This window comes from Pseudonaja textilis, chromosome 1 (assembly GCF_049901715.1).
Source record: "Pseudonaja textilis isolate UNSWEBS1 chromosome 1, rPseTex1.2, whole genome shotgun sequence".
Taxonomy (NCBI): domain Eukaryota; kingdom Metazoa; phylum Chordata; class Lepidosauria; order Squamata; family Elapidae; genus Pseudonaja; species Pseudonaja textilis.
In genome coordinates this window covers 188,719,595-188,738,825 of record NC_141990.1, presented here as the reverse complement: position 1 = coordinate 188,738,825, position 19,231 = coordinate 188,719,595, and the positions used below count along the sequence as shown (strand labels likewise).

Genomic DNA, 19,231 nt, shown 5'->3' with positions numbered 1-19,231 from the left:
AGTAAAAACATAGCTATGAATACATGGATACATATAAGAAAAATAAAAAATAAAAGAAACAATAGGACAGGGACGGTATGCACGTTGGTGCGCTTATGCACGCCCCCTACAGACCTCTTAGGAAAGGGGTGAAGTCAATAGTAAACAGTCTGAGGTTAAAGTTTTTGGGGTTTGGGGAAGAAACCACAGAGTCAGGTAGAGTATTCCAAACGTTGACCACTCTGTTGCTAAAATCATATTTCCTGCAATGAAGTTTGTTGCGATTAACCTTGAGTTTGTATCTATTGTTTGCTCTTGTATTGTTATGGTTGAAGCTGAAGTATTCATTGACAGGTAGGACATTGCAATGTATGATTTGATATACTATACTTAGATCGGACCGAAGGCAGCATAGTTCTCGGTTTTCTAGGTCTAGAATTTCGAGTCTGGTGGCATAAGGTATTCTGCGATGAGTAGAGGAGTGGAAACTCTTCTTGTGAAATATTTCTGCACTTTCTCAACTGTGTTAATATCAGATATGTAATGTGGGTTCCAGACTGATGAGCTGTATTTGAATATTGGTCTAGCAAATGTTTTGTATGCTCTAGTTAGTAGTGTGATATTACCAGAGAAAAAGCTACGTAGGATTAGGTTAACAACTCTTAACACCTTTTTGGCTATGTAATTACAGTGGGCTCTAGCACTTAGATCATTAGAGATGAGTACTCCAAGATCCTTGACAGAGTTTGGATCCTCAACAAGGTCTTGACTATTCAGCCTGTATTTTATTTTCTGATTTTTTTTGCCAATATGTAGGACAGAGCATTTATTTGTTGAGATTTGAAGTTGCCATTTGTTTGACCATTCTGATACATAGTCAAGGTCTTTTTGAAGGGTAGCAGTATTGTCGGTGGTGTTGAATAGCTTTACATCATCAGCGAAGAGAACGTAGCTGCTCTTGATATGATCACAGAGGTCATTTATGTAGAGTATGAAGAGAGTTGGTCCTAGAACACTGCCTTGGGGGACATCACTGTTGACAGATACAGAATTTGATAGGACACTCCCAATTTTGACCATTTGTTGTCTGTTTCACAGGAATGCTTCTATCCAGTTATGCAGGTGTCCAGAGATATCCTAAGATTTTAGTCTTAGTAGTAGTTTGTCATGTACCACTGAATCAAAGGCTTTACAGAAGTCTATGTAGATTGCATCTATTGCTTTGCCCTGATCGAGTTGTCCATAGGTTTTTGCAGTGTAAGAGTTGCAGATTACAGGATAGTTTTTTCCTGAAACCAAATTGTTTATTAGAGAGTAGGTTGTTTGTTTCTAAGTGGAGTATGATGGATTGGTTAATAATTGATTCCATGACTTTACAGGTGACACAGCATAAAGAGATTGGTCTGTAATTTTCAACTAGGCTGGGGTCTCCCTTTTTGAAGATGGGGATGATGGTGGCTTGTGACCATAGTTTTGGCAAGGAGCTGGTCCTGAAAGATTTTTCAAAGATTATGCTTAGAGGTTCGGCTATGGCAGTGGACAGCTTTTTAAAGAAGTAGTCACATATTCCATCCGGTCCAATGGATAGAGATGGTTTTAGATTGCGTAGTCCTTTTTCAACATTGTCTTCTGTAAAATCAACATGTATTGGATCATTGTAGTTGTCTGTGGTTTGACTAGGAAATACTGGGCATGATCCATTGCTGTTTACAAATACTGAGCCAAGGAATGTGTTAAAGAGGTTGGCTTTAATGGTGTCGTCATTGCAGTCTTTACCATTAGGTCCTTTCAAGGGTGGGATGGACCTTGAGTCTTTTAGTTCGTTGTTTACAAAATTGTAGAAAGCGCAGGTGGAATTGGTGCATAGAAGGTTTTCTTCTTGTTTAATGTGATAATTGGTGCATTCAGATTTTATCTGGTGGCATAAATTTTTGTATCGGCTTTTGAAGTTGGCAACATGACCAGATTTGTTTTTCCACCAAAGTTTTTTTTTTTTTGATTGAAGCTTCCTTATTGTTATGGGAAATTTGTTTTTTCTGGTTTTGGGAGTTGTTAATGGTACATATAGTTTGATGACTCTTTTGACTTCAAATAGAAATATGTTGTAATGGTCTTCTACAGTATTGCATTTAGTGAATAGAAATTGCCAATCAAGGGATGAGAGATCGTTGTTTATAAGATCATAGTTGCCTTTTTTGAAGTTATAATTGGGGATTCCGTCGTTGTGATGATTTTTGTGTGGATGTATGTTGAGACAAAAGTCATTCATGTTGTGGTCACTGTTGGAAAAGGGTTCTTTAATTTGTATTCCGTAAATTGAATTCAAACTATTGCAGAAGATGAAATCGAGGCAGTTATTAAGTCTAGTGTTGTTGGTTACTAGTTGTTCTAGTCCCAGATTTGTTATTGCATTGTGGAAGGTTGGATGTTCAGTTGTACATTCGTTAAGGGTCCAGTTAATATGAGGTAAATTTAAGTCACCAAGAAAGATAAAAGCATATGGGCAGGATGCTGCCCATGTTAGTAGTGTATTTAGCTTGTTTGCATGTTCAATGTCATAATTAGGGGCTCTGTAACAAAGTAAGAACCGAAATGTGATATTTAAGGACAGTTCACAGACGATGGTCTCAGGAATAGCAAGCTCCTGGGTAACTTGGATGTTTTTTAGATGTAGGGACTTTTTATAGAACATAGCAACACCACCTCCTCTGCAGATTTCACGATCTGATTGGTAAACATGATAGTCTCTTACTGTGGTAATGGAGTCAGATGCGTTGAGCCATGTTTCACAGACAAATATAATGTCAAATTTAGCCGTATTTAGTAAGAGGAGAAATTCAGGTATTTTATTTACAAGGCTTCTTGCATTGAGTAGCTTGCGTTTAAGGCCAGTTGTGGTTGGAATGAAGGTAGCTAGGGGCGGGCGTGTGTAGTTTTGAGTGATGTTGGATTGGATGGGCTGGGGTTGGATGCGGAATTGTGGGTTGTGTGACTTTCTTTTGATGCAATCAGCTCGGTAGTCAATGTATAGGTCCTTTTTTCCATTGTCTAGATGGTTTTTGAGTTCTGTGCAGAGTTCACGGGAGTGGATTCTCTGCAGTATGGATAAGTGTGGTCTTGAGCGAAGTTTTTTGTGGTTGGGATTGGTTTTTGCAATGGTGTTTATTGGGTGAATGAATATGCGTTTGCTAGACTCATTTTTGCATACAACTCTACAAAATCTTGGGGCCATAGAGCCGTCATTGTATTTGTACCCAGGGCCATCTCTGATTATTTCAATGATATCTTCAGGAGAGATGTTTGTTGTATTTGATTTGCTTATGATATTGCAAACTTTGGTGATGTCCTCTGATTTGTTAATGTCTTTGAGACCAAATAAGATGGCATTTGGATGTTTCTGTTCATGTTCCATGGTTCTCTGATGAGTAAGGAGATATTATTTGTGGAATTATTTGAAGGGATAGTAATTGTTTGTGGCTGTGGTTTGGTGGTTAAAGTATCATCAGCTGCCAATTGATGGTGCACTGCTTAAAAAAGTCAAAGTTTTACCTTGATGTAGGTGTTACACATTCTTTCCCTGTTAATTTGTTTGTTATAAAATATTTTTTGGAGAAAAGAAAAGCTAATGAAATAAAATTATTTTTATCTTGCTTGAGAAAATGCGTTAATCTTTCAGGAAGTAATTCCTTATTTGAAGACACAGAAAAACACCTTTTCAGTGTTTGAATTATACCATTGAATTAGAAAGGGATCACCAACTTTTTCTGGTGTGCTAGTATTTAAAAATGGCTTTTCTATAATTTCATGCCGATACAGAGATTGGCTTAAGTATGGCATTAAGGTCAGTAAATAATCATAGCATTAAAAGAGCCATGGAGACCAATTCCCTTGCTCAGTGCAGAAAAACAATTTTAAAGATCCTTAATACTTCTAGCCTCTGTTTGAGCACATGAGGCAAAGGGGAGCTACTATCTTTTTAATTACAGATAGTCTTTCGGTTATGTCCACCTGTTCAGTGACCGTTCAAAGTGACAACAACAATGAATGAGGGAGACTTATGACATCACAGCAAGCCATGATTTCTGACATTCTCTGCTGACTTCCCACAAGCAAAGTCAACGGGGGAGCTGGCAAGAATAACAGTAGTAATAGCATTTGGTCTTATATGCTGCCCCATGGTGCTTTAGTCAGGATCGAATTCCAGGCTCTGGGCAGAGTTTGCCTGCAATACTACACTGTAACCACTGCACCACTAGGAAGTCAAGTCCCTCCTGGTCCTGCTGCCTTTTCACCTACCCTTGCTGTGTAATGCTTACCTGTGGCACTCTTTCATTCACCCACCTGTGCTCTGTAGGGTCTGCCTGCAGCTCTCGCCCAGGGCTCCCACCCACTGGTCCTGTGGTACAACCAAGTCTGTCAGAATGCAGTCATGGAACATTACGTTTTACAACATATTGTTTAGTGATGGAAATTCCAAGTCCAATTGCCATTGTAACTCCACTAATAACCTGTAATTGGCTGCATTCCATCAATTTGTCATTATGGTTAAGGTCTTTTCCTAACTTAACATTGGGATTTTCTTTCCTACAATTTAATTCCATGGTGCTGCATTTTGCATTCTGTGGCAATAGAGAACAGTTCCTTACTTTCTTCTGTATGATATCCTTTGTGTTTATGAGTTGTTTTCCAACTACTGAACTGTATATGCAAGGACCTTTCTTTATATCATTCAGGAAATTGTTGAAAACCTACTTGTACTGTCAGGCCTTGGGGGCAGGAGAATTGTGGAGCTCCCCTTTTGGCATAGTCTTGCTTTGTTTGGTTTTTAGCATTTGTACTTTTCTGGCCTATATGTATGTATACATACGTACATACATACATCAATTAATTTTTAAGTTTAATCTGGCTAGAGTCATTTTGGGAGTCAAGACAGCCTAAAAATAAAATATATACTTTTGTTAATTGTGATAATTTAATTTTGAATAACTTTATTTACAGGTTCTGCAAAAGGCATCGAATAAAATCAAGCTCAGAAGTTCCATCTGTTCCAAAAGATTTGCTGATAATGTCAGAACTAGTTCTTCCACAATTCATCTTCTGTCTCATTCAGTACTTAAGAGAAGGTTACAATGAGCCAGGTAACCTAGTATCAATGTTTGTGTTTTATGTCACAGGTCAAATTCTTAACACTACTAATAACTTTAATTTTGTTTTATTTGGTTTGGATAGGTTGGAGTTTATATTCCTTTTTATTTTCAGGATCATTGAAAATATCAATATAGTCACAAAGTGTCAACACCAACCTGATGGTGTATAAATATTTTCTAGGAAACTTTAGTTTCAAATAATTTGTGATTTGCAAATTAATGGTGTTTTACCAAAGCTTGAAGTATACTATATATATATTTAAGTGAATTGAATGTCACAAGATTCTGTAGACTGTCTTGAAGCTAGTTTCCTTCTTTCCAGTTTAAGCAACTCTTAATATTTTTTGAAGAACTGGGGAAAAAAAGGTAAATTCCATCTACTTCAGATAGAAGAGGAGATGAGTTTGTCTTTTATGTTATTTTGAAGAGTAATTCTAAATACATCACAACCAGTACACAGTTCCCTTCTTAATAAAATATGATAACACAAGCCAAGCTATAAACACCAGATTACATTCAAGATACTGAATGGAGTGATGAGTGAAAGAAGGAAAAATAGTTGGATAATTGGAAATATCAAAAATCAAGAAAATAAGTCCTGTTTGGGTGCAAAAGTTATAAGAATAACCAAAATCTTATGCTAAACCTAGAAGGAAAGCAAGTCAATTACTTTGTTAAAATGGTTTATTATTCTGTCACAATCTTTTTGGAACTTCTACGTGAAAATGTATGTTATCTGCATATCAGTGTTACTTCAACTCAAATTCCTTGTGGCATCGGTAATGGTTTCAAGTAAATGATGCAAAATATGTGGACAGAGCAGAATGTTGAGGTATCCCAGAAGTTTTATAGAATAGAGCAGTGGTGGCTAACCTTTTGGGGCTTCTGTGGCAAAAATTGTAAGTGCGCCAGCGCGACCGCACTCATATGCCAACCCCAGATGCAATATGCACCCCCATGCCCCCTGCGCATGCACGTGTAATTTGCCCCCCTCCATCCCCTTACCTGCACTGCGCCTCACAGCTGATTTTTCAGCTGGTTTGAGGCCTTTTTTGGCCTCCCAGAGACTTGGAAAAAGCCCTTGCAAGGCCTTTCAGGCCGAATTATAGGCCTTTTCTGTCACTTCTGGACGAAATGGGCCTATAATTCGGCCTGAGAAGCCTTGCAGAGGCTTTTTCCAAGCCTCTGGAAGGCCAAAAAAGGCCTCAAACCACCACCACCCCCCAAAAAAAATCAGCTGTGAGGCATGCGCAGTGAGGTAAGTTTGCCTGCAGCTCGCGTGCCAGCACAAATGGCTCTAGATTCGCTATCACGGGAATAGAGGATAAATTTAAATATCAATTTTTTGCCTTTGCCTTTTCAGAAAGGACTGAAACAAGAAGGATATAAGTGGTGAATGTTGGAAAACCACTGAGGTACAAGGAACTAGTAACTAGAACTAGATCATATTGCCTGTCTATTCCTTAATATCAGATGTCGACAAGATGAGCAAAATTAATTCTGTCCCCAAACTAAGTAGGAATCCAGATTGTCCTACCTCAAAATAATTTCTGTTATCCAAAACCACTTGGAGTGAAGTCACCAGTTCTAGTCACATAAAGACATTATGGTTCAATTTCATCAGGGACATACTGGTCTTTGCACATTCCCAGGCTGGAATCCAGTTGCCATTTTATTCCTACCTCCCTATGCATACCAACAGTCCACTGGCAAGAGCTGTTTTACCACTTTGGCTCTGCTTCCCTATGCTTGCTAAACAGTTGGTGAGAACCTGCTCATCACAGCCTTGCCTCCTTTGCTTTGAAAGTTCACTTGTTGCCTCAGCCTTGTATGCCCCAATAGAAACTGATTCGCTGAAGCATACAAATGGTAAAAAAGACAGCAGCATCTGTACTAATATTCAGATAACTGATAGTAGTGACTGTGGTTACCAACTCAGATTGTGTATGCTTTGCTAAGAGGAACTGTGGTCTTATACTGGTTACCCAAAAAAGAAACATTTGAACATTAAATATATATCTAAAATGAACATCTCATTAGGCTGAAGGCCTACAAGCCTTTCTGTAGTAAGAGATTTCTATTGAGGAAATTCTTGATCATCAGGTTTATGCTTAGAATTGTTAATTATGTTATGTGATGCATGTACAATTTAAAGTTATGGTTGTAAGAATGGTGTGTTCTATTTGGCAAAATAATAAGCCAGTCAGTAGTTACTAAGCAATTAAAACCATTTACCCAAATTTGTGTAAAATTCTTGTTGGCTTCTTTCAGTTCTTGAATTGCCATCAGAAAAAGAACTGCACAAAGTTCTTCAGATGTTGGAACCCCACATTTCATTTCTGGAAGATCTGACAAAAATGGGGGGAGCAATGCGTTCAGTCCTTACTCAGGTTTTGACCAATCAGCAGTACTATAAAAGTCTTAGTTCTGGTAAGTTGTTTTATTTTGCCTGAAGAAGCATTCACCATTAAACTTGTTTTTATGCTTTAAGATCAGGGTATCTGCTAAAAGAGAAGCAGGCTTTACTTTGCTATGAACTGCAGATTCTATTGATCTCTTGTAAGCCTTACTGAAGTCAATTTTTGCTATTTTAATGGTTGAAAAATGTTATATATATGAGTTGCTTTTAGGATTTGGTTTATGCTGCTAATATAGTTTAGATATTTTAGAAACTGGTTCTTAAAAAGTTTTGTAGGTAACCTTCTACCAATTCTTAAATAGAGAATACATTCTATATATTTATTCCCCTATAAAACTATATTGTTCTTCCTTCTGCTCAAACTAATAAATTCAGGTTTAAATGTCCATGAAGAAGGAAGTAAAAGTAGTGCTCTAGTTTCACACATTGCACTAAGCCATAGTGTTCTTTGTTTTGGCTTAAGAGTGTCAATGACCCACACATTGTGACTGTTAAAGCATGGACAATGGTGTGTAAACTAATCTATTGTAGTTTATTCAAGAAAGGATAATCAAACCATGCCTTAGTGCAATGTGAGAATGCAGCTAGCGAGTTAAGAACATGACAAGTACATATGAAGGGATGAAAATACAGAATCAACAATACCCCCCAAAGGCAATTCATTATTTATTCAGTTGAGCAGCAAGTGACAGATTGCATGAAAGCAAATTGATATTTTGGTATATATGTCAGCTAAAGGTGACAATTCAGACTATATATATTTAAAAGGGCTATTGTTAGAGTCCATCATGACAGCAGAATTTCAGTATTTTGCAAGTTTAGTCAGAATTTCCTCTTATTACTTTTTATATAATTTATATAAAGTCTTTCCTGATTATAAGAATGTTCTTTAACAGCATTCTAGGGTTGAAAAAGAAAACAGTATTCCATTCCCAAAACCAAATTAAACAATTCAATAGAATTTGCACTGGTGAAGTTATCACCAGAGCTGGCATATTGGTCTTAATTTCAAGAGCCAAGTTTATAGTCCCCATATTGGAATGGTATCATGCAGAAATGTTCAACCTTTGATAATTAATTTGAAAAGTCATAATGAAAGGATGGATGGGCTGTAGTCTGGCTTATTTTTAGTTCTGGTGTATTTACATGTCAGAGAAGTCTTGGCTCACTGTGGCTGAATGTGCTATCTAAAGAAGAATCAAATATTCTAAGTAAGCATTGCAGTCTGAATGCTGGAAAATAAAATGTTTATGAATGGAAAGCATTATTTGAAGGTATATGCACCAAGCCCATCCCATAATTTATGTAAAGTACTTATGGGCCACTTATTATAATGTCTGTTAGCCAGGTTTTTTTTTTAGCCTGTACCATCCTGTAAAGATGGATCCTTGGAGTGAATTTGTATCTTTGAAATATATTTAAGGTGGTGGAGAAAATACATGTTCAAAGAAAAGCCATGAAAAATATCTTATAGCTTTGAAAGGTTCTGGACTGACATTTGCTGAAGATAAGCTTGCAGGTGGAATGCAGGACCAAGGAGCTGGAGCTAGTGCTTCAGTAGTTCAAGGTTTGTGTAAAAAATACTTTTAATTGTAACTAGAATTCCCATCTTTGATATGTTAACATATAGAAGTTCTAAAGTGGCTTATGAAACTTTCCTGAAACGGCACAAATGTAGGGGGGAAAAGTGTGTCAGAATCCTTATTCAATTTTCAAAATTGGGCAATATCTTCATTCTTAAATACCAGTTTAAATTATGGGAAATATTAGGGCCCCTTTCCAATAAGTTTAGAAAATACAGCATTTTGGATTATAAATAGTTATTGTGTTAAGATGACATTTGTGTTCCATTATAGAGATAGTAACAAATCACGAGTATCACTTAAAGATTTAGCATTTTCTAGCTAGATTTTAATTTCAATTTCTAAAGAATTAATGTAGGTTTGTATGAAAGAAGAACTGTAGGTTTGTTTTTAAAATATTTTTCCAGTTTTGTATGAATATTTTAATTTTTAATTTCACAAGGTTTTGCAGGTTCTACACCAACTTCAGGGCAAGGTGACACTTCAGATGAGGTGAGACTTTCAGAATAAAATAAAGTGTAATCTTGTGTGACAGAAATTAAGATATCATGAGCCTCATTGTGTTTGCCTTTGCTAACAAATTTATTTAATAGGATTATTTATGCTGAAAATTCCTCCAGTAAGAAAATTGTTATTGCTACTCTTGTTGAATTAATTTTGTCAACATTAGGAAATCATATTGTAGATCATGGTTGTCAATTTTTTTTATTTGCCCTTGGCTTCATTGAATGAAGAATTGTCCTGGGCTACATATGTAATACTGTATATAATGTAGTTAATAAATAATAAACTTCCCTTATTTTTATATCTTTTATTATCTTATGGGTTCACATGGCTAGCTATCCAGAACCATGGGTTGGATACCTTTGATGTTAATAGTAATTTCTGAAAATAGGCTAGCTTAATATCATGTATATTTACTTCTGTAAAACAGGTTTTAATCAGTGTTACTGAGAAAATCATATGCAAACTTCTAAATCTTTGTGGATTATTACATTTTTCCACATTTGACATTTATATTATAAATCAGATTTATCTTAATATACGCAGTAAAGATAGGAGAGAAAAATGAATCCTGGCATAAATATGTATTCAGTTTTCTAAACCAGGAATTCTTAGAACAAGAAAAAAACCTTTAAGAAGAGATTGGACAACTATTTGTTTGATATGCTAAAGGATTTTCTGCTTGAATAGGAAATTGGATTAGAAGGTTGCTTCCAACTCTGTTATTCTGAATAATTACTGGATTGGCTTCTTTCTGATTTTATCAATCAATCAGTCAATCTGTGTAGTACAGAAATAAAAGGGAAAACATGGGGAAAGGGATTGCTGAAGTGTCAGTCTCTCTGTAGTTGTGGCCTGGAACTAGCCTTCTGGCTAAGGATCAAGAAAGATTAAGCTGATGTAGTTTCTACATATGGAAGCAAACAGTGCTGTATATTGCAACCATCTAGTGAGATCACCGTCTTATTTTATGTTTACATGAATGGTTAAGGACTTTTTAAACATACATAAGCAGAGTTAGTACAATAAGCTATATCCAGCATTAAAAATAAAACTATGAAGGAAAAAGAAAAAAATAGCATCTTAAATATCAATTTTATAATTTTATAAAATATTTTTCTACTATATGTTCTTATTTAAATGTCCTAAGTCTCCATACAACATCGTATACAAAGAAATAAGTGAAGTAAGAGTATACAACCTGAGGGCTAGGAGTTGCATACAAAACTCTGAATGGATGTATCCCCCAGGATTAGTTTGGAAATTGCCACAGAATTATAATTTTTAATATGACACAGGAGAAAAAAAAGTTCCTAAGGAATAATCTTATTAATTACAGTTAATTTATATTTGGCTATTTTTGTCCTAGTAATACCTATCTTTTGAAAATGGCCTCTGTCATTTGGTCTGAAGGCTATATATAGGCCCCAAATATATAGTAAGAGAATTTAGAGGAATATTTGCTACAGGGATCTTTTCAGGCGGAGCTGGACAGAATTTCTAGGGCATCCAAGAGTATTGTTTGTGGTGTTGGAAAAAATATTTTCTTAAGGTTTCCCAAGTAGGTAAAAAAGGAATACAGGAAATGAATGTTTTAACACCAATATACTTGGGTTATTTAATTTTCAACTATAGCTACCTAAATTCTTTATAAATCAATGTTTGTATGATAAACAGAGAACTTTAAAATCCATATTTGTAGGGATTTTGTATATAAATGCAAATCCATACAGATAAGATTTAAAATCTTTAAAAATCAATTCTGTCTGATTTTTCTATTCAGATGAAATTAACGGTAGTGTATTTACTTCCAGGAAAATAATAAATCTGATTCCTTTGTTTTCTTACGATATTGGTATATTTCAAGTGTTTTTGCTTCTATTTTTATATATCAGTAATATGTGTATGTGTATCTATATCTATATCTATGGTATTCAGCTTTGTTCGGGTATTTTCCCACGTCATTATAGGAAAATACCCGAACAAAGCTGAATACCATACATGTAAGTACCCGCGAAAACTTAAGAAAACAAACATCTATATCTATATATCTATATTTGTATCTATATATATCCCGTGGATGGGGCTTTACTTGTTCACAGGGCCCGGTTTCTGGCATGCTGTGACCCGATGCTGGTCCACAGCCTGGGGGATGGGTGGTTTGGTGATCCCTGTAGTATATCATATGAGAAAATTGGGGAGGGGGTGGTTTCATACAGTTACTAAAAACTTTACCTTTCTAAAGTTAACGATTCTGCCTTTGATATTTATTTATGTATTGAATTTGTTTATGTCTGTAGGTTTCTCTGAGTAATTAGATTTCCCTCTCATGAAGGGAAGATAAATACTTAATTGGATTTTAATTCTGAAGAATGCCATTATAGTATTTCAACAGGTTGCTGTTATATACAATGGATATAAAATGTCTAGGCATCTCGTTTAAAATGCCAAGTTCTTGAGATGTAAAAAAAATATCAAACCAAGATAAATCATAACCTGGCATTTTAACAGGAGTGTGTAGACTTTTAATATTCACTGTACAATCCAGTTTGTTGATGGAAGAAATGTCTTGCGCTATATAATAATTAGATATTGGAAAATGCTTCAGATATGAGAAAATACTTCAGATTCTTCTAATAGCACTTAACCTTTGAATGATTTCCAGTCATTTTCTAATAATTTGGTCTTTTGCAAGTGTTTTAACTGAGTGTATTATAATCAAAAAGAATTTGCTTCTAAACAAATATGCTTATGATTTAAGTAATTCTTATATAGTACCCCTCACATTATTTTTCCATTTAATTGGCAAATTCCTCATTGATTATGTTTTCCAATCTTAGCTTAGAGTTTTAGTAGTTCTTTAAAGACAGTTTATGTGGGATAAGATCCCCATGTGATATAACATTAACAGAAGGACATGTAAACAGGACATTTAAAAGAGACTATAAGAAGTTTTTGATGAAGAATATATTTTTATAACCTGTTTCCAATAAATAACATACTAATACTTAGCTTGAAATACTGGAAATATTTCTGAATAACATATGGCAGTAAAGTAATGTTCCTAGAGGGAGTCTATTCTCATATCACACCCCAGAACAGTATAATAGATCTGATGCTAGATTTGTCTATTGATCCATTTTCAATCTCTTTTATCTTAGGAAGACCAGGATGGTAACCAAGGTGTGGGAAAGTGCAAGAGAGTGAAACTAAGTACCACCACCAAAGGTAGATATAGTAAATTGTTCGTTGGATACTTTATAGTTTATAACCATGTTTTACTCAACTGGTAGTTTTGAGTTTCCATGGATGAAGGTGAATGTCAAGTTCTGTAATATGTATAATATAGAAGCACAAGTAAGCATGTGTGGGTGTGGGTGTGGGTGTGGGTGGGTGCATGTGTTCATGTATGTATGTATGTGTGGATAGACAGACAGACAGTTCAGCCTTGGTTCAAGACCTGAGCTTCACGCAATGGGGTGAGCTCCCATTACTTGCGGCAACTCCTGCCTACCGAGCAGCTTGAAAGCATGCAAATGAGGGTAGATAAATAGGTACCACTTTGGTGGAAAATAACATGAGAAAGGCGGGGCTATATGAATCACAAGTTGGAATTAAGATTGCTGGGAGAAATATAAACAACCTCAGATATACAGAGGATACCACTCTAATGGCAGAAAGTGAAGAGGAACTATAAGAGCCTCTTGATGCGGATGGAGGAAGAGAGTGCGAAAGTTGGCTCGAAACTCAACGTTAAGAAAACTAAGATTATGGCATCTGGCCCTCTCAATTCCTGGCAAATAGATGGGAAAGAAATGGAGGTAGTGATAGATTTTGTTTTCTTGGACTCCAAGATCACCGCAGATGGGACTACAGGCAAGAAATTAAAAGATGCTTGCTCCTGGGGAGGAAAGCTATGGCAATTCTAGACAGTGTACTAAAAAGCAGAGACAAAATAAAAGTGCCAACAAAAGTGCATATAGTCAAGGCTATAGTTTTCCCAGTTGCAATGTATGGCTATGGAAGTTGGACCATAAGAAAGGCTGAGTGCTAAAGAATCGAGCCCTTTGAACTATGATGTTGGAAAAGACTCCTGCGAGTCCCTTTGACTGCAAGGCAATCAAACCAGTCAGTCCTAGAGGAGATCAACCCTGACTGCTATTTAGAAGGCCAGATCCTGAAGATGAGACTCAAATATTTTGGCCACCTAATGAGAAGGAAAGACTCACTGCAGAAGAGCTGAATGCTGGAAACGATTGAGGGCAATAGAAGAAGGGGATGACAGAGAATGAGGTGGCTGGATGGAGTCACTGAAGCAGTAGGCATGAGCTTAAATGGACTCCAGGGGATGGTAGAGGACACGAAGGCCTGGAGGAACGTTGTCCATGGGCTTGTGATGGGTCAGACACGACTTTGCGACTAACAACAACAATAGCATTCCATGTGCCTTTGGTATATTAGACATGCTGGCACATGACCAAGGAAATTGTTTTTGGACAATACTGGCTCCCTTGGCCAAGGAACAGAGGTGAGCATCATTCATGACTGACAAGGAAACATTTACCTTTATTTATACACCCACCAACACCCACACTTTTGCTTCTATAGTATTTTTCATATGAGCAATAATAGAGTGACTACAAGACTTGGTCTTCCTTACTTAAGTATGGTTCCATGCATTTTGGAATTCCAAGAGGAAAAATGGCTTAGGGCGTAGTTGGATAAGCAGCTGCCCATTAGCTGTATATAACTTTTCTGCCCTATTGTGTGCCCTCCATGACATCACTACAGTTCCATCACTTTAAAAAAAACAACCACCCTTTTTTTCCTTCCTCCAAGTGTTAAATCAGAGAACTGACTTTAAAGCCCCCATATCTGTGGAAGAGGAAACTATTAAAAAGGCCTTTTTGCCCTCTCACTGTCTGCAGTCTGAAAAGAGTATTAAACTGCAGCCATCATTGGAAGAAAGTTGTCTGTTGCTAGATTGACTTAACAATTCTCTATTCCATCCCTCCCAGACTCCTGCAGTCAGTTGTCACCAAGCTATTGCAAGAAATCATAGATCTATCTATGCTTTTATGATGCAGAGATCATTCAGAACAAGAAATCTTCAACCTGAGGCTATATGTGCCTATCAGCATTCTTTCCCCTGCTGTTAAAATTTACAAATTATCTATTTGCAGTGATGCTGTTTGCTACTTATTTCTTGATAAAACAGAAATTCTATATCACTGCGGAAGGAAAAGTCAATAAAAGAGATAGTTTCCCTTTGCCCAGTACAGTGGAACCTTGGGTCGCAACTGTAATCTGTTCTAGGACTTCAGTCGCAACCTGATTGGTCATGACTGGAAGCACAAGCACAGAGAAAAAAAAAAAGGTGTCTAAGGGGAAATCAGGGAAAATCAGCAGGGAAAATCACCACGGCGATTTTTGGGTTTGCTTGGTCGCCACCCAAAGATCTGTTTGCGACCAGGAGCAAAACAGAAGCAAAAATTCAGGTCGTTCGCAACCCAAGGTTCCACTGTACATGTTATTGTATTGCCACCACACCAGTTAATACTGCCAGAGGTCCTTTTTCCCCCAAAGAAATATCTTCCAGCTAAGAAAACTCTTTCAATCTAGACCTTTCTCTTCCATTCTGTCAATGAGCAGAAACTTCTGGGGGGAACAAAATATCAAGATAGTCCCTCATGACTGTAATTGAAATTTTGCTTCTTGTACATTGTGAGTGTTGAAATTTGTGCAAGAGCAGCGAGGCTTCAGTTATGAAGTTCCAACTGCCAGTTTGACTTTTTTTGACAACCCTCTTCCCCTTTACAGACACAGCTAAGTGGTAAGTATTCAGTGACTGAGTAGAGTCTGGAGCATTGGCAGGCATATGTAGTCTTCTAAAATATGGCCTTTTCAAGAGATCTTGGTTTCTGTCTCAGAAATATCCTGATAAGTTTTGTAATCTGTTCTCCATGAACCTTTTCATCGAACTTTTATTCTCATTTTTCTACAGATCAATCCATCATGGATGTTTTGAACCATAAGTGTTTTCTAGAAGAATTATTATTTTGGACAATAAAATATGAATTTCCTCAGAAAATGGTAACTTTCTTGCTCAACATGCTTCCAGATCAAGATTATAAGGTATTAGAGTACTTCTTCTTTCTTTCGTCCTGACAATTCTTACAATTATTCGTGAAATCATTTGTAGTAGTCTAAGGCTGTTGTTAGAGGAAAAAGTCCAACAATTTAACACAATATTCAGGATACTAAGAGAAAGTAGCACAGAAAATAATATGAATTAAACTGCAGTAATTTAAAATATCAAGCTAGGTGTTGGAAGGAGTCAAAAGTGTTTTGAACAATGTTATGAGTTGGCTGGAAGTGAAAATGTAATATCTCACTGGTAGGTCTCTATTTCCAGGGGTACCCATTAAAGATAATTATGATTAGTTACTATCAGTGAACCTACTGATTTATTCAACCAGTTCTACCAAAAACATAATCTTTCAGGCCAGCTCTTGGAAGAATTAAAAATGGTGTCATTCTCCCTGTAACCAGAAATATAGAACTTAACAGAGGACTAGCTGTGCAACCAAATACTGTTGTACATCAGGAAGATTTCAAATTAAGCAAATTAACCCAAATGTTTGGATGTAAAAATGAGTTTATTGGAAAAGATGGAATATAGGAAACGTAATGAAAGATAGTATCATACAGAATGTGGATAAAATCAGTACACTCAGCCTAATTTAACCAGCTACACTATGCATCTCTTTGAGTAGAACTGTTTGGGTTCAGAACTTGTTTAAAATTTGTTGTAGATAAGATGATCTAAGAGAAATCACAATCCAACCAATCCTGGTTGGATGAATTGGGCAAGGTCCTCTTTGCGTCTCTTATTTCTTCTTCTAGACCACTAGTCTGCTTGTTTTATTAAATGTGAACTATAAATCAAAGTCCTCCTCTTTTGGAAGTCTGATTTTTGCTTTGCCCAGTAAAGCCAACTGCTCCATTTCTGACATCATAAAAAAACCTTGTCATTGAATGATAAAGGCACTGATGAGTTTTTTTACTAGTTATGCCATATGTGAGAGATCTTGGGGAAACAAGATAAGAATATTGTTTAATCAGACATGGTGCAAGTTCTTTATAATGCATTAAGCTATGGAAAGATTTAATGATTTACATTTCTGTGCTTGACTTTCATATAATTAACAGGAAAATATCTCTAATACTCTAAATTCTAGAATAATTATATTGCTTGGGAATTCATGCACATACACATACAAAATTATATGGACTTTGTCATTTTTTTTAGTATTTAAAATTTAAAGCTGTACTCACAATTGAAATAATTGTGAAGGAAATTGCTGTATAGAAGTATCTTCATATGAGACTTACTCAACAATTTAACCATATTTATGTATATTTTAATTGATTATAAGATAATGAACTACTGTTGGCTCTTAGCAATAATACGGAGAGGCGTTTATTCTGTTCTTCTAAAAAATAAAGTTTATTACTCTGAGTAATTCTGAATAAGCTAGTTTAAGGCATCAGGCTAGAATCCTTGGTGTTCTAGTCCTACCTCAGGCACAAAGTCAACTCGGTGGCCTTGGGCCAGTCACTTTCTCTCAGCCCTAGGAAAGAGGGAATGTTATTCTGAAAACCTTGTCAAAAAAGCCTACAGTTTAGTCCAGGTAATTGCTAGGAGTCAACATTAACTTTAAAATTAAAGGCAAAACAAAAAACAAAGGAGAAATAAACAGACAAATCCTGAACAAAACTGCTAGGCAGCATTCTGCAAATATAAGTGCAGAGGAGGAAGAGGTTTTTCTGCCTTGCAGGAAGGCTTATATTTCTGTAAATAATTAGAATTGCAATTTGGAAATGTGAGATTTGCAGGTCACTAGAAGAGCTTTCACTGCGAACTTTTGATTAGTTTAGGCAGATATGCAGTTAAGAGCCTTTCTGGGCAAAGAATGTTGTTACAGTTATCCACTAATCTAACTAGATTACTGCAGTGGAATTGCTCTTCAAAATGGTCCTAAAACTGAAGAAATTGAATTTGGAAAGAGGCTGGGTATTTCAGCAAGACAGCGATCTAAAACGTTCCTTCAAATTAACCGTGAAGGTCTTCCAGGAAAGAGAAGCAAAGGTTTTGGAAAAAGCCTTATAGACCCCAGACTTGGAGCTTATTGAAAATTTATGTGGAGATCTCAAATACACAATGCATGTAGAGAGACCTAAGAATATTTTTGTGTGGAAGAGTTCTACAAAAAAGGCTTGGTGGGAGGATAAAATCTAAATGCAACTATAGGCTCTTAGCTGGCTATAGGAAACATTTGGAAACAATTATTTCTGCCAAAGGAACTGCTACAAAATGCATATCAAAAATGTTTCCAAATTAATGCTTGTCATATTAGTTGTTATTTTCAACTTGTAATGAACTGCATGTAAATAGTGAGCATACACTGAATTTTGTAGAAATATGTTGTGTTTAATCTTGTACTTTATACATTAAAGTTTCCCCAAAGAAGTCACAATCAAAGGGTCAATATGACTAAGGAGTTCATTATTATTACTACTACTACTTTTCATAATCGTGTCAATTAAATTAGTATTTATTTAATTATTTTCATATAATAAGTATAGGCAGGGGATCAGTGAACAGCCAGAAACTTCTTGAAGGGGTCAGTGAGGTGAAGAGTTTGAGACTGTATATACTGAAGTTGTGTCAGCTGTGTTTAGCTAAAAATTATCTGCAACATATATATAGAAACACTATTTAAAGTATTTTTTAATTTTATATTATCTACACTAATACAGTGGACTACTTGGCTCCCAATTTTGATCAGTGGTATTTTTTCACTTGTCCTTTACTTTTTAACAATTAGATTTGACATATTTTTTAATTTTATTTTTACTCATTACATTTATATGCTGCTCATCCCGCTATCAAGCAATATATTGTTTTCCCTGACCACATGACCATGAGAGAATTAGATATCATAGCTTCCTTTCTACGCATAGGGTGGCCTTTGAGGTGAAGTTGGCCCTCTTTTTAAGGACCTTTAGAAAAGCTTGTCAGACCTGACTTTTTGAAGGTAGGAATTGAAGGATAGAATGAATTATAATGTGGTCTTCACTGAGAAATTGTGCTATGGATATTATATTTTGAGTTGTTATTGTTTTTATTATTGAAGTTTCATTTTTATTAACCTCTAAAAATCATCCAGATTGGTGTAAAATAATTGAAATAATATATACAGTACATAAATACTATGACATATATGAAAAGAGCAAATTGTAACACTAATATTTGTTTTATACATTACAGATTGCTTTTACTAAAACATTTGTGCAGCATTATGCTTTTATTATGAAAACACTGAAAAAAAGCCATGAATCTGATACCATGTCTAACAGAATTGTACACATTAGCGTCCAGCTATTCAGCAATGAGGAATTAGCACGTCAAGTGACAGAAGAATGCCAACTGCTTGATATTATGGTTACTGTCCTTCTATATATGATGGAGAGTTGCCTTATTAAAAGTGAGTTACAAGGTGAGTGTATATCTTGCTTTATTATGATTTTTCTCC

General features: G+C 35.9%; 1 protein-coding gene across 7 annotated transcripts in view; it reads left to right on the top strand.

Moving 5' to 3' along the window:
• UBR3 (ubiquitin protein ligase E3 component n-recognin 3) overlaps nucleotides 1–19,231 on the top strand; it is a 96,329-nt gene that overhangs the window by 5,310 nt on the left and 71,788 nt on the right. For 4 of the 7 annotated variants that reach the window (XM_087919970.1, XM_087919969.1, XM_087919968.1 and 1 more), the window contains exons 2-8: nucleotides 4,978–5,117; nucleotides 7,398–7,556; nucleotides 8,969–9,112; nucleotides 9,571–9,620; nucleotides 12,794–12,860; nucleotides 15,637–15,767; nucleotides 18,967–19,195. In XM_087919970.1, coding sequence (XP_087776096.1) covers nucleotides 4,978–5,117; nucleotides 7,398–7,556; nucleotides 8,969–9,112; nucleotides 9,571–9,620; nucleotides 12,794–12,860; nucleotides 15,637–15,767; nucleotides 18,967–19,195 — 920 coding nt within the window. Of the gene's footprint in view, nucleotides 1–4,977; nucleotides 5,118–6,850; nucleotides 6,996–7,042; nucleotides 7,193–7,397; nucleotides 7,557–8,968; nucleotides 9,113–9,570; nucleotides 9,621–12,793; nucleotides 12,861–15,636; nucleotides 15,768–18,966; nucleotides 19,196–19,231 lie in introns of those variants that run through there. The other 3 variants (XM_087919967.1, XM_087919971.1, XM_087919972.1) reach the window with 3 other exon arrangements.